The sequence below is a fragment of the Neoarius graeffei genome, chromosome 8, assembly GCF_027579695.1.
Source record: "Neoarius graeffei isolate fNeoGra1 chromosome 8, fNeoGra1.pri, whole genome shotgun sequence".
NCBI classification, from domain to species: Eukaryota; Metazoa; Chordata; class Actinopteri; order Siluriformes; family Ariidae; genus Neoarius; species Neoarius graeffei.
The window spans coordinates 22,161,629-22,177,202 of NC_083576.1; the positions used below are offsets into that span (position 1 = coordinate 22,161,629).

General features: G+C 40.2%; 1 protein-coding gene across 1 annotated transcript in view; it reads right to left on the reverse strand.

Moving 5' to 3' along the window:
* The window catches only part of mgat4b (alpha-1,3-mannosyl-glycoprotein 4-beta-N-acetylglucosaminyltransferase B), a 384,957-nt gene that overhangs the window by 82,937 nt on the left and 286,446 nt on the right, over positions 1-15,574 (reverse strand). Inside the window, exons 7-8 of the mRNA XM_060927424.1 lie at positions 10,179-10,254; positions 3,523-3,637 (exon numbers count right to left, since the gene is read on the reverse strand). Of these exons, the coding sequence (XP_060783407.1) occupies positions 3,523-3,637; positions 10,179-10,254 (191 nt within the window). The remainder of the gene's footprint in view (positions 1-3,522; positions 3,638-10,178; positions 10,255-15,574) is intronic.

The following is a 15,574-nucleotide window of genomic DNA, read 5'->3' on the forward strand; positions in this document are numbered from 1 at the left end:
TATCATAGTAGCAGCATTCAGAAGCAGCATATGTTAAGTTGTTATATTGCAGGGCCCAAGGCAGTTCTTATGAGATAGTTCAGGTAAGGTAAAAGTGGTCTCTTATTTAATATGCTGCTCAGATACAAACTTCTTTTTTTCTGTAACATTTAATTTTATGCTGAAAAACGAATGTTTGGTATTCTAAAATGTTTTTTGTACTGACTCAATAATGCAGAAGTCATAAAATAGAAATCTATAACAAAGTTTGTATGAAAAAATTATAGGGTGCTGAAGACTTTTGCACAGCATTGTGTATATACATATACATACTTATATACACATACGTACAGTGGTGCTTGAAAGTTTGTGAACACTTTACAATTGTCTATATTTCTGCATAAATATGACCTAAAACATCATCAGATTTTCACACAAGTCCTGAAAGTAGATAAAGAGAACCCAGTTAAACAAATGAGACAAAAATATTATACTTGGTCATTTATTTATTGAGGAAAATGATCCAATATTACATATCTGTGAGTGGCAAAAGTATGTGAACCTCTAGGATGAGCAGTTAATTTGAAGGTGAAATTACAGTCAGGTGTTTTCAATCAATGGGATGACGATCAGGTGCGAGTGGGCACCCTGTTTTATTTAAAGAACAGGGATCTATCAAAGTCTGATCTTCACAACACATGTTTGTGGAAGTGTATCATGGCACAAACAAAGGAGATTTCTGAGGACCTCAGAAAAAGCGTTGTTGATGCTCATCAGGCTGGAAAAGGTTACAAAACCATCTCTAAAGAGTTTGGACTCCACCAATCAACAGTCAGACAGATTGTGTACAAATGGAGGGAATTCAAGACCATTGTTACCCTCCCCAGGAGTGGTTGACCAACAAAGATCACTCCAAGAGCAAGGCGTGTAATAGTTGGCGAGGTCACAAAGGAACCCAGAGTAACTTCTAAGCAACTGAAAGCCTCTCTCCCATTGGCTAATGTTAATGTTTATGAGTCCACCATCAGGAGAACACTGAAAAAACAATGGCGTGTATGGCAGAGTTGCAAGGAGAAAGCCACTGCTCTCCAAAAAGAACATTGCTGCTTGTCTGCAGTTTGCTAAAGATCACGTGGACAAGCCAGAAGGCTTTTGGAAAAATGTTTTGTGGACAGATGAGACCAAAACCTTTTGGTTTAAATGATAAGTGTTATGTTTGGAGAAAGGAAAATACTGCATTCCAGCATAAGAACCTTATCCAATCTGTGAAACATGGTGGTGGTAGTATCATGGTTTGGGCCTGTTTTGCTGCATCTGGGCCAGGACAGCTTGTCATCATTAATAGAACAATGAATTCTGAAACCCACCAACATCCCAGAGTTGAAGCTGTTCTGTACGGAGGAATGGGCTAAAATTCCTCCAAGCCGGTGTGCAGGACTGATCAACAATTACCGGAAACATTTAGCTGCAGTTATTGCTGCACAAGGGGGTCACACCAGATACTGAAAGCAAAGGTTCACACCTGATTGTCATCCCATTGATTAAAAACACCTGACTCTAATTTAACCTTCAAATTAACTGCTAATCCTAGAGATTCACACACTTTTACCACTCACAAATATGTAATATTGGATCATTTTCCTCAATAAATAAATGACCAAGTATAATATTTTTGTCTCATTTGTTTAACTGGGTTCTCTTTATCTACTTTTAGGACTTGTGTGAAAATCTGATGATGTTTTAGGTCATATTTATGCAGAAATATAGAAAATTCTAAAGGGTTCACAAACTTTCAAGCACCACTGCAGATCTACACACACAGAAATGTTTGCGGAGCCACAGCTGTGACTTGAGTCAGCTGTATACCTTGAAATTGTGATGTCAGTTCATGGTATATCCAGGATATACCATGACTAACTCACATTATATCCATTTTTTTTTTCTTGACATCACAAGATACATTGCTTAATCAAGGGTGGAACTATTTTATGTCATGTGAGCCATCCTTGGCCAATCCATGCATAGGAATTTTTTGATCAGGAATACACATATACACTATATCTACTAGAATACTGTATATCACCAGTGGCATCTTGCATAGTGCCCATTTTCGACAATTTCAGTTTTTTCTACTGTTTGTTCACATCCAACATTGGAATGACAGAACTGGAATTTATTAATTTTCACTGAGAGCTGGTGATTTAAAGGCTGCATACTAACATACCACATAGTATAGTACAATAGTAAAATGTAAAATGCAACCTGTGGTGTACTGCTTTACTGTTCTGGCACGTACGTTGGCATGCGGCTAATGACAGGAGGTGAAGAGTCCATTATAAACATTATCTATATGATTTTCTTCTCTAGATATTTGTTTCAATTTGCAGCTGCTGCTGAGCTTTCACTGTTGTGTTCATTATTATTTCAGGTAATGTTTTTCCAGCCTTCAACTGGAAGTTTAGCGGAGCTTGTGCCCACAGTCGCCTCAGGCCAAGTTTACATTAGACCGTATCTGTCTCGTTTTCTTTGCGGATGCACTGTCCGTTTACATTAAAACGCCTGGAAACGCCGGGAAACGGGAATCCGCCAGGGTCCACGTATTCAATCTAGATCGTGTCTGGTCCGGTGCTGTGTAAACATTGAGAATACGCGGATACGCTGTGCTGAGCTCTAGCTGGCGTCGTCATTGGACAACGTCACTGTGACATCCACCTTCCTGATTTGCTGGCGTTGGTCATGTGACGCGACTGCTGAAAAACGGCGCGGACTTCCGCCTTGTATCACCTTTCATTAAAGAGTATAAAAGTATGAAAATACTGCAAATACTGATGCAAATACTGCCCATTGTGTAGTTATGATTGTCTTTAGGCTTGCCATCCTTCCACTTGCAAGTGGTAAGTGACGCGCATGCCCGACATGCACTGAGATCACACACACAGCGGCTCAGTCCCAAATCACTGCTCGTGCGCTATACTCGCGCGCTCTGTGAGCTGCGCAGGGCCGGAGTGCGCACCCTCCAGAGGGCACTCGGTGTTCAGGGCGGAGTGATTTGGAGCGCAGGATGCCTGCGGAGCCGAGCGTATCCGTGTATTGGCGTTGCTATGTGCACGCGAATCGTGTATTGGCGTTGCTGTGTGCACACTAATCGTTTTAAAAACGTTAATCTGATGATCCGCTGATACGGTCTAATGTAAACCCCACCTCAGATTCTTGGTCTTTGTGTTCTGTCACAAGTGGAACCCGATATGGTTTTCTGCTATTGTCGTCCATCCACATCAACGTTTGGCATGTTGTGCATTATGAGATGCTTTTCAGCTCAACATGGTTGTAAACAGTGGTTATTTGAATTACTGTAGCTTTTATGTTAGACTGAATCAGTCTGGTCATTCTCCTCTGATCTCTCTCATCAACAAGGTGTTTTGTTACCCAGAGGTCTGGTAACAACTACAGTTTGCATCTGAATAATTCTATAGATAAAATCGGTACATTTCCCCATGTTCACAGTACACGCCTTTTTAAACCTTAAACTTGGCTCTGACTCACCGATAAAGCCCAGCTGGGAGAATTCGAGGATCATCCAATCCTCTGAAGGCTGCTGGAGAGCAAAGTTCTTCATCGTGGTGAAGTAATTTGGCCGAGCCACAATGTCGTCCTCTAGCTGAGAAAGAGAGCGGTATGTTAGAGAGAACCCAGTCCACTGAAGAAAGAATTGGACTCATTATTTGAAATATCTTCGTCAACTAGATGAGCACGTTTTTATAACCCATCCTTAGGTTGGCCTTTTTGATACTTAAATGCTTGTTTTCAGAAATGTTATTTCTAAGCCAGACATTTGTGCACAATAATGGAGCTATTTAAACACTAGACAGAGGCTTGGGAGAGACAATAACAGACATAAAGGGCTCTGAGTGTCACTGGAGAGAGAATGATGAGGCAGTGGAGGGATGAATAAAAGGACAAAAGCAGGATGTTACACCAATTTGCTGCCATTTTTGAACATGAGCCATATGTTTACTGCAGTTGTAACCACTGGATTATGGAGCAATTAACACTCTGTATGCAATAAATACCAGATGGCAACCAGGGGAATCTAGTTTATTCAGTCATTATGCACACGCATCTTCAACAGTGTGATGTCACAGTGCTAATTAACGTTTTGGATCCGTGTTTTGTTTTGGAGCGACATCACACAAGTTTAGGGATCGCATTGTGACATACTGTTTCTTGCCTTTCAGCTTGGGTATTGGGTAACCACAAGACAGCACATTTTACACCAACCCTAGCAACATTACATTGGCTCACAGTGCCTTTTAGGACAGATTTTAAAGAACTGATATTGGTTTGGACTTGATATTAGTTTGAGGGATTCAGTGTCCCCATATGGTCCAAATCATCCATTATGATCTAGTATTACAGGCTCAATGTAGCCAAAGTCAACAAGAAAACATGTGGCAAAGCAGTCTTTTGTCTTTATGACCTAAAAATCAGACAGGTAACTACAGTATGTACAACTCTAATGATATGTATTTTTAAACATTTTTTAATGCTTTTTTTTTTCTTTTGGATGATTTATATTATTTCTTCTGTTTTTATTTAATCACTCTTTTTATGCTCCCTCATACATAATAAAATCTTCTGTTTTAATTTACTCCCTTTCATGTTTTTTTCTTTTATGAACTTCAATGAAATGACTTCTCAGTATTACTTTTATTCTTGTTTTTTTCCCTTCTTTTACCAACATTTAATCTGTTTTATTATATTTTTATGATAAAGGTTATTAACGGGCGGCATGGTGGTGTAGTGGTTAGCGCTGTCGCCTCACAGCAAGAAGGTCCGGGTTCGAGCCCCGTGGCCGACGAGGGCCTTTCTGTGTGGAGTTTGCATGTTCTCCCCGTGTCCGCGTGGGTTTCCTCCAGGTGCTCCGGTTTCCCCACAGTCCAAAGACATGCAGGTTAGGTTAACTGGTGACTCTAAATTGACCGTAGGTGTGAATGTGAGTGTGAATGGTTGTCTGTGTCTATGTGTCAGCCCTGTGATGACCTGGCGACTTGTCCAGGGTGTACCCCGCCTTTCGCCCGTAGTCAGCTGGGATAGGCTCCAGCTTGCCTGCGACCCTGTAGAAGGATAAAGCGGCTAGAGATAATGAGATGAGATGAGGTTATTAACATAATTGGAAGTGTGTGCATGTGGTCTCTGACAGACTTTGACAGACTAAGCCTTTAGCTTTAAGCAACCTATTAAGGCAATGCCAAATTTTCCTCTTATCTCTTGCTTCATAGTAATTCACTTTGAAAGTATTTTATTCGGAAAAGTAGGCAAGGCTTAAAAACAAATCTGTGCGATGATGCAGTAGCTACACAGCATGTCCACACAAGAGTTAAAAAAAAAAAGTGTGTGTGTGTGTGTGTGTGTGTGTGTGTGTGTGTGTGTGTGTGTGTGTGTGTGTGTCTATGTATTAACATCTGCTCAGTTAAGATCTGAATCTCTAAAATCCTGACTTCCTGTGGAAATTCACAGGAAATAATTATTATGGGCTTCAAATATTCTCCAAATCCCTGTGTGTGTGTGTGTGTGTGTGTGTGTGTGTGTGTGTGTGTGTGTGTGTGTGTGTGTGTGTGTGTGTGTGTGAAATCATCTGCATGCCATCAATATCATCCATCATCTCTTATTAAGATCAACAAGCACATTAAAAAAAAAACCCAGATCCTTTAATCCACACTATTATGAATATTTAAAGGAGCTGTTGGTCATTTTCAGAACTCACAACTGCCTATGAGGCAAACTACCATTACCAAGAAAACACTGACAAGATCCTCCTCCAAAGTAACCCCACCCCACTGTTGAAGCTTCCTGTGCCTGAGGAGTTGCTATTTCTTAAAAACAGAGCTTGAGCAGATCTGTTCAAGCTGGGGTGGGAGTTAATTTCTGGGCCAGAACAAAATGCACACAGAAACCAGAAATGGGGTGGAACTGACTCTAAGGCAGCATACCATTTCACTCTATCAACTAACATACAGTATACACACACTGACCACTTTATTAGGAACACCCATCCACCTGCTGTTTTATGCAGTTCTCTAATCAGCCGATCCCTTGACAGCAGCACAATGCATAAAATCATGCAGATAGAAATCAAGAGCTTCAGTTAATGTTCACTTCAAACATCAGAATGGGAAAAATTGTGATCTCAAAGTGTGGCATGGGTGTTGGTGCCAGATGGACTAGCTTGAGTATTTCAGAAACTGCTGATCTCCTGGGGTTTTCACACGCAACAGTCTCTAGAGTTTGCACGGAATGGTGGTGGGGGAGAATAACAACAACATTGAGTGAGCAACAGTTCTGTGGGTGGAAACGCCTTGTTGATAAAAGAGGTCAGCCAAATTGGTTTGAGCTGCCAGGAAGGATATAGTAACTCATAGCAACTCTTTACAACCATGCCGAGCAGAAAAGCATCTCAGCATGCAACAGTAGAAGACCATATTGGGTTCCACTCCTGCCCGCCAAGAACAGGAATCTTAGAATCAAAACAAGTTCCTATTAAAGTAGCCGGTGCGTGTATGTACCAGCAAGCTTGATAAACAAAAAGATGTGGAGTAACGTGAACTAATAAGCTTAAGCTAGTAATTAAAAGAGTTTATGGTTTACATACCTTAATGAGCTACCTAGCTTTGCAGGCAAATTTGTAGTTGAACAATATTAAAAAGCTAAATGAATAAACTAGCTAGTTATCAATAAAGAGCTCAGCTAACACTAAACAGACACCTAGCGAGCCAACACAAGCTAACGTTGATTAAAATAGTCTGTGCTTTATAGACCAGGGAAGAACCTAAGGTGTAAAAAAAGTAATCTAAAACTTATCTAAAACTGTTGAAAGATAATTTGTCATTTTAAAGCACTTGTGCTTTTTTTCCCCCTGAAACACCATTCAGTCTCTGTACATTTGCTAGTCATAGGTATGACTAATGCTAGTTTGCTACTGAATTAATTTGCAGAAGTAAAATACCAAGCAGATGACGAGTATTAGCTAAAATTTGACTTACTGCCTAGCCAGTCACTTTAGCTGCTGGAATCGATGCTAATCTAACCTGGTGTTAGCAAAGAAAATTTACTTTAACATGCACTTTCAAATTAGATGGAGTTCACGCCTTCTCGAGGCAAAGGAGATGCCTCGGTTTATAAAAGACTTTGTGTTCTCCTGCATATAGAAGCATTTTATTGAGGTATGGCTAAGATGCTCATCCTCAAGTGGTGTATCCATATTTGGATGCACACATGTAGACACACTACAGCACTAACTAAATACATTGTGGAGCATGAGACGGTCAGAGCGGATGACAAAACGGATAATTCTTGATAGTTTTTTCGACACTGATGAATTTTTATGGATGTGATACTGAAAAGATTGGATACTAAATAGCAGTGGCGGCTGGTAGTCTTTCAAACAGGGGAGGCTGGTCGGTTACGATATTTCCAGATTTTAAAAGAAAAAACACATCAATTTTGCCCATACTCTTGCCTCTGATCTGGCTGATTGTTGGCAGGGTCACAAACTGTGAAATAACAGGTTCTTTTGGCCCATTAGCCTACTGTCCAATATACATGATGGTGGTGTTGGGGGGGGTATATTTTCACATTTTCTATTTTAAAATTGTGGCATGTTTAAAAATTGATCATTATTGAAAGCAGCTCTTTGTCAGGAACTTCAGCAGTAACAGCAGAGTGTTCTGGAATAGGCACAAGCACTGACCTTGGGGAGCCAAACATAGAGCTGGGTGCCACACATTTCATTCAATTACACTTTCCCTATATTTTACTTATTTTGACTGAGAAATGTTTTATTGACAATTTTGATAACCCTTCACTTTTAATCCAGGTCTGTAGTGTGAAATGTTCTCGGCTGTGTTTTTGTTTAAAAATGTTTTCCAAATTGTAGCTGTGTTTAATTCATATCCAGAAAAATATATATTCCAATATAATATACTCAGCATAAACATTTTAAATAGATTCTATATTTTTGGTCCATCCATGACATATTACTAAAGTAGCCTATTTACTGTTGTTGATGTGGGTCACTTGCTGTTAGCCAATTCACTTTCTCGTACCAGGAGAGCTGAAAGGAATGAGTATTATTCCCAACTTTTTCACCAAGTCAGTTTGAGGCGTTGGTCTACCCTGCTCTTTAATTTTAATTTTTTCCTCGAAAGGAAGACTGGCAAATGGCTTCGCCAAAATTAAATCAGCAATGCTTGGCATCCGTGCGCAGCTTTCTTGCTAGCTGACTAGCCCCCTCAAGTTCAGTCATTCAAATAAACGAAATTTCTGGAACTAAGATAGCAAACTTGACAACACTATATTTACACTTTATTTACAATGAAAATATATACAAACTAAAAAAGCTGGTAGAAACCGTATGTAATGAATGAAATCGAAATGTAAGCTGATCTCTTACAATACACCACACCACTTGCGAATCCGCATGGGACTGAACTGATGTTGCCAGATACTGCTGACGTTATCCAGCCCAAAATATGTTCAAAACCCGCCAATATGCACTTAAAACCGCTCAATTGGGCGGGAAACCCCCAATCTGGCAACACTGTACCGCTGCCTGTCTATATTTGAAACGAGCTGTCAATCAAAGAAAATATCCGGCCGCTTTCACCAATCACCAGTCTCCTCACGGAAACTGCCATGTCCCTCCCATGTGAGGCTCGGAGTCCGTAGGCAGGCGTTTTCGCAGTATTTGTCCAATAACCGTCTGGCATTTTGAGATTGAAAAGCGCATAGCTCCCAAATGCCATTGAAGTCCACTGAGGCTGGGAGTCCGTGGGAGTCCGTAGGCAGGCATTTTCGCAGTATTTGTCCAATAATCGTCTTGCATTTTGAGATTGAAAGCGCAGAGCTCCCAATGCCATTGAAGCCCACTGAGTCTGCGCTGCATCGCGCTGTCAGGAGGGGGAGAAACTCACGCACACATTAAAGTTATAAGGGCATTTTTAGAGGAGGCTGAGCCTCCCTCGTTGTCTTAGAGCAATCGCCCGTGCTAAATAGAGCCTGTTCAATTGATGCATAGCGTATTGACATTGACAAGATGAGAGAAGAGACCTTCGAGATTTGCAACAAGTATTTTGAAGGTCTAAATCAAATCAAAGCAGTAAAATGTATGGGGTATTTTTTTCCCAAGGAATGTAATTAAATAAGAGTACCTGTGTGTAATTTCAATGATGTTCATGTAGTATAAAAACACAAAAATAATACTTAAGTATAGTAATGAAGTACAATTACTCAAACATTGTTCACCCATGGCCAGGGGACATAAGACAAGTGCAGTAGTGATAGAGCTACATTTCTCATGGGAAAGAAAGAAAAGACCGTCATCCATCCATCCGTTATCTGTAGACGCTTATCCTGTACAGGGTCACAGGCAAGCTGGAGACCATCCCAGCTGACTATGGGCGAGAGGCAGGGTACACCCTGGACAAGTCACCAGTTCATCACAGGGCTGACACACGGAGACAAACAACCATTCACACTCACACCTACGGTCAATTTAGACCCACCAATTATCCTAACCTGCATGTCTTTGGACTGTGGGGGAAACCGGAGCACCCGGAGGAAACCCACGCAGACACGGGGAGAGCATGCAAACTCCACACAGAAAGGCCCCCGTCAGCCACTGGGCTTGAACCCAGAACCTTCTTGCTGTGAGTCAACAGTGCTAACCACTACACCACCGTGCCACCCAAAAGACTGTCATGTCACACGAAATAAAACTGTATCAGTAAACAAGCTTCTTGGACAACATGCACTCACACTCACCCTCTCTCTCTCACACACACATATACACACCAGCTGCTGCCTTCCTATTTGATAAAGAGGAGAGGGAGTTTGCTCATCAGCAGCTACTTTGTTCAACACATGTGCAGCACAGCACATTCAGCACATCCATCTGTTCCAGTTCATATAATAACACAGCAGTTAGGCTACATTCAAAAGGACTGAATTCTTTGTTGGTCTTTGAGGCTCGCGATCGATTAGATCCTCAATATTTTTTGTCCGATAATTTTTCAGCTTTCGAACTGAACATGAAAAGGCCATGAAAGTCGTACACGCACATGTGCACACAAGTACAAGCAAGAACGCATGTAAAGGAACCAGGGTGTATAATAGAAGAGTGTGTGGAGAATAAAATGTCTTACCTGCACATAGTAAGTGCCTTTGGACTGGGCGTACATCATCAAAAAGCAGTAATCCAAGTTCTGCTTGGTTCGCCATCTGGAAGTGCAACATGGACAAGGCTTTGAAAAAAAGTGTGTGCAAGTGTGCAAGCCTAAGATGAGAAACAGATGCAGACAGCTCACAGATGAACATAATGAACAACTGTGTGTTTATCATGAGTTTATTTGGTGTTTAGAGTCTGTAATAAGATTTTTATGTCTACTAAGCAAAGATTAGGATAAATGAAACACACATTCATTCACTCTAAGTTCACTTTTATTTTGAAAGCATTACAAGTGGAGACTACAGACTTGTTCAGTCTCATATACTGTACATTATCAAATCATTTCACTAATCGCTTTCAAATACAAACCATTATGCTTCCCACACTCACTCTTTTCATTACACTACAAGCACTGAGTATGCTGAGTTTAGAGCATTCATTTCTTTACACTGGTTTAGTAAATACAACATGCAATGGGTTCCTAAAGTATTCAGACCCCTACTGCAGATATCATGTTAAATGGATTATCCATCCATCCACTTATCCAGTTGGGTTACAAGAAAAGCTGGAGCCAATCCCAGCTGACATTGTGTGTACACCCTGGGCAGGTCACCAATCTATCACAGGGCTAACACAGAGATGAACAACAATTCACACTCTCATTCACACCTTATGGGCAATTTAGAGTAGCCAGTTGACCTAATCCGCATGTCTTTGGACTGTGGGAGGAAACCCACGCAGGCATGAGACGAACATGCAAACTCTACATAGAAAGACCTCATTCTGCTGCAAGGTTCAAACCTAGAACCTTCTTGCTGTGAAGCGACAGCGCTAACCACTGCCCTGCTGTGCCGCCCTTAAAGCGAGACGGGTTTTGATTTCATAAAATTGGTGAAATTTAGTTCCCTCTGAAATTTGGCTATCGTGATATATGTTTATTTCTGCAATATCTAAAACAAAAAACAAAAACAAAAAAACAGGCCATTCTGTGGCTGGGAAGTTATTTAATTTGAGGGGATTCCCTAGCAAATAATGTGCATGAAATCGCTCGCTTTACGCAGTCAAGCAGACAGAGGAAGTCTGTGTACGCATGCGCAGGTTTACCTGCTTCTTCTTCTTTTGGGTTTTACGGCAGCTGGCATCCAGTGTTGCATTACTGCCATCTACAGGTTTACCTTGACTGTGCACTGACAGTTATATCATTCTGTTGCTAAATGAACAGCTGATCACACCGAGGTACTCACTGACCGACGAGATTTACTAGTTTGGTCCTGCATTTCCTTTTCTTTGCAACATAACGTCTTTTCTTCTCGCTTTCCGTTACTGTAGTCAGTCTTTTATGTTTCATTCACGTCCTCCATTTTCCTCTCCTGTTTCAAATTTGTATCCCACAATGCCTTGCGCAAATGGGGAAAGCCCGACACGTGATGCATGACATAGTATCTTGAATTGGGTCATGGTGAAACAGGAAAAAATTCATTAATTGTTCTATTTAAAAAAAAAAAAACTAATACAATTGGAAGTCTGTGATTTGAATTGGGTAGCTTTCGGTCCACTGAACAAAAATAATTGGGTGTTAGGGAAAATTCTTTTTATGATTTAAACTTGAAAAATCTGAAAGGCAGTCTACTTTTAAAATGGATTAAATTGACTTTTTTGGTCATTAAACACCAACCAGTAATTCATAATGACTATTTTCTTTTTGCAGTCTGATTAAAAATCAAAGACTCATTTAAATAAATACTCACATCCATTAATCCAGTATTTTCCAGAAGCAACTTTGGCAACAGTTTCAGCTTCCAGTCTTCTTGGGTAATTAAAATGTACTTAGACTATGTCATGATTAGGAGACATGTATGATTTTGGTTTGCACTGGTACATTATTAGATAGCACCGCATCTAATCACTGCAGCCTTATTAAAATACCATCAGTGGAAATGCTTAGTTATTTGAGACACATCTTTGACTGAAGTAATCTGGATCAGTCATACTATATCCAGGAATTGAATAAAACACCCTACGTAATACCAAGTGAAATAAACGGTATTTTAATAATAAATAAAATACCATTAAAGTAAATCCAGTAAATGCACAAGTTGTAACTCTGATCATTATTATGGAAATATTGATTAATCAATTGGATGTGAAATTACATATCTAGTCAACAATGTGAGGAAATACAAATTGTCATTTCCAGGAGTCAATCAGTGAGGCAGGAGGACTGAGATGAGAATGTGGCGGTGATGTAACGGGCCACAGTTCAGTCAAGCGTAACGATATATGACATTGAATCAAATGTGAGTCAATTGGGCGACAAAGTGTTCACATCTGCGCACATTCACCAGCTCTCCAGGGAGTGTATCAATCAGTCAGCATACCGTGTAAAGCTGGGCATTGATTCAGACACACACCCACACACTCAGTCACAAATTGCTACGATACCAAGAGGCCTGAAATTTAATCGAGAGCTGTAGCTCTAAAGATGAACACGCTAAAATAGTATACTAGTCTGGTTTGCTTACTCCACTAGACTGTAATTCTAAACATCATAATGAAAATTTTCAGCTGACGATCCGTATGTGCAGAAAGTTGCATGTATTCAGAGCACCTGCTTAAGTCAATTTTCCTGGTGTCCCGATGAGGGTTTTTGCAGATTCGAGTCGAAGCATCTACAGGGATTGGCAATAGCATTTAGACTAAAGTTATCAAACAAAACCACTTGCATTTACAGTGGTGCTTGAAAGTTTGTGAACCCTTTAGCATACATGTCAACCTTTGGTCAATCAAACCTGTATAACCAACCTCCAAAATCCTTATTTCCCTTATAAAATCCGTATAAGATGCAAATTAAAATAATTTACCTAAAATTTGAATGATAATTAACAATGATATATCCCAGTTACTTTTTATTCAATAACAATAAACCTTCACAATGAATACAAAGCTCCAATGTTTGACAAAAACACAAAGTGTCACTCTAATGTTCTGAATTGTACTCCATGACAGCTTTTTTAGCACTCTGCACCAATACCCAGGGATGAGAATGGGACATTTAAAAAAACTCTGAAATGCCTAGCCGGTCTAGGGGGCATTTGCCCAATTCACAATCCCCCTTTCCCACATAAAATAAATAAAATATATATATGAATGAATGTTTTCAAATTCAATGATGGTTTAAAACGTTTATAAACTTTGAGATATTGTTGCAAGGATGGACGGCAGTGGAGCAGACAGAGAGCCAGAAAACTTCTTCCTCCAAAAATATATTTTTTATTTTTTCTATTTTCAAAACTTTTCTTAAAATAGTGCAAATATTTACAGTGCGCCAACCAAAGGTTCAAATTGCCAAAAAGAAAACTATACAAACAAAATAAGAAAACACAAAAATAAAGAGGCTTCAAGTTTGCCAGACTAAATCAAAAAGACCCTGAACAAAACTATTAGTCAGCCAAACCTCAGTACCTTCAAACAAGACGTTCCAACCACAACTGAGGCTCTGGAGCTACTGCAGAGCTTACATACCCACAGCCCTGCCCACAGCTGAGCCCAAATTGCAAAATTAATCAATCAACTAAATAATGACATCCTAAATGCAAAATAACAATTTAAAGAAACAAACACAAAATACACAAACATCCAAAATAATTTTCATTAACCAAAAACCCTTCAGTGCATAGTAAAATACATGTTTCCCCAACACCAGTAAAACACCCCTGTTAAAATAGTCCGTTCTACCAAACACCCGCGAAACCCCTCCATAACAAGCCAATGGTACAATCCCTCGGTTTCTCACAACAAACAGGAAGTATGTGGAGTTCGCGTGATGAGTTACTAAAAACTGTTTTGTGTTATAAAAATGCTAGAACTAAATAAACTTGACGTTAGAAATAACCGGTTTGTACGTGTGTTTCTTAGACCATAGACAATGCTTAACAGATGGGAGATGAAAATGCTTAGAAATGTGTGATGTGTTTTACATATGAGTGGAGCCAAACAAATGTTACTAGAATGCCGGTAGGCCTTTCCCTGCACTCGTAACAAATGCTGCTCTCGTTAGAAACTATGGCAAACGGTGGAGTATGAAATGCTTGAAAACCAGTCAGTGCGTTTACATGGACATAGAGAAAATCGAATTTCTGCCATAGCTCGACTGAAATCGAAGTTCTAAATGCCATGGAAACACCTTAGCTCGGCTGAAATTGAACCAAACTGGATTTCTCGTAATCGAGCTACGCGACCTAGATTATGCGATTGTAGCCGAGCTACTTAGTGCATGTAAACCCTATCGAGCTACGTAGTCGAGCTACTTACTTCAGCACTGCCCCTTCCGGGAGTGACGAGACCACAAGCGGGAAACACAACAGCCTTGGTCGGCATGACAACAGTAGTAGAAACATGCACTTCTGGAGCAATGAGGAGATAGAGTTCATGCTCATTCAGCTTAAGGAGTTGAATATATATATGTTGCTGTCCTCGTCGTCGTTCTTCTTGTGAACACGGAACTGATAACTTTGTTTATACTCTTGAATAGCTCTTCTTCATGACGATAACCGGAAGTGTACCAACACGATGGGGCGTGTAGCGTCACCTGTGGCTCGGGTGCACAATGTACCTCACACAATACTTCGATTTCCTTGTGTGCATGTAGGATTGGATTTCTCTGGCACCCCTGCTGGGACCCTTAGCTCGATTACCGATAGTAGCTCGATTTGGATGTGCATGTGCACTGAGTAATACCCATACAGAAAACAGTAATGGAAATGAAGTGCAACTCACAGCGACAGATCAGCCAAGATGTTTGAACGTTGCCGGCAGATTGCTGCCTGTGCACTTACGTGAGAGAAGTGTGTGTGTGTGTGTGTGTGTGTGTGTGTGTGTGTGTGTGTGTGAAGGTGTGTGTGCGCGAGCGTCACAGCTCACTATGTGACAGGCTGTCTGTGCTTTCTGTGGTGTACAGTACGTTTGTAAATGTGGGAATTGATTATAGCTCTAAATAAATATTGAAGTTTTTTTTAAAGAATCCGTATAACTTTATTTGTACGCCCGTATACTATGTTTATTGAATCAAATCCGTATAAAATACGGACATTCCGTATAGGTTGACATGTATGCTTTAGAATTTTCTATATTTCTGCATAAATATGACCTAAAACATCAGATTTTCACACAAGTCCTAAAAGTAGATAAAGAGAACCCAGTTCAACAAATGAGATAAAAATATTATACTTGGTCATTTATTTATTGAGGAAAATGATCCAATGTTACATATCTGTGAGTGGCAAAAGTATGTGAACCTTTGCTTTCAGTATCTGGTGTGACCCCCTTGTGCAGCAATAACTGCAACTAAACGTTTCTGGTAACTGTTGATCAGTC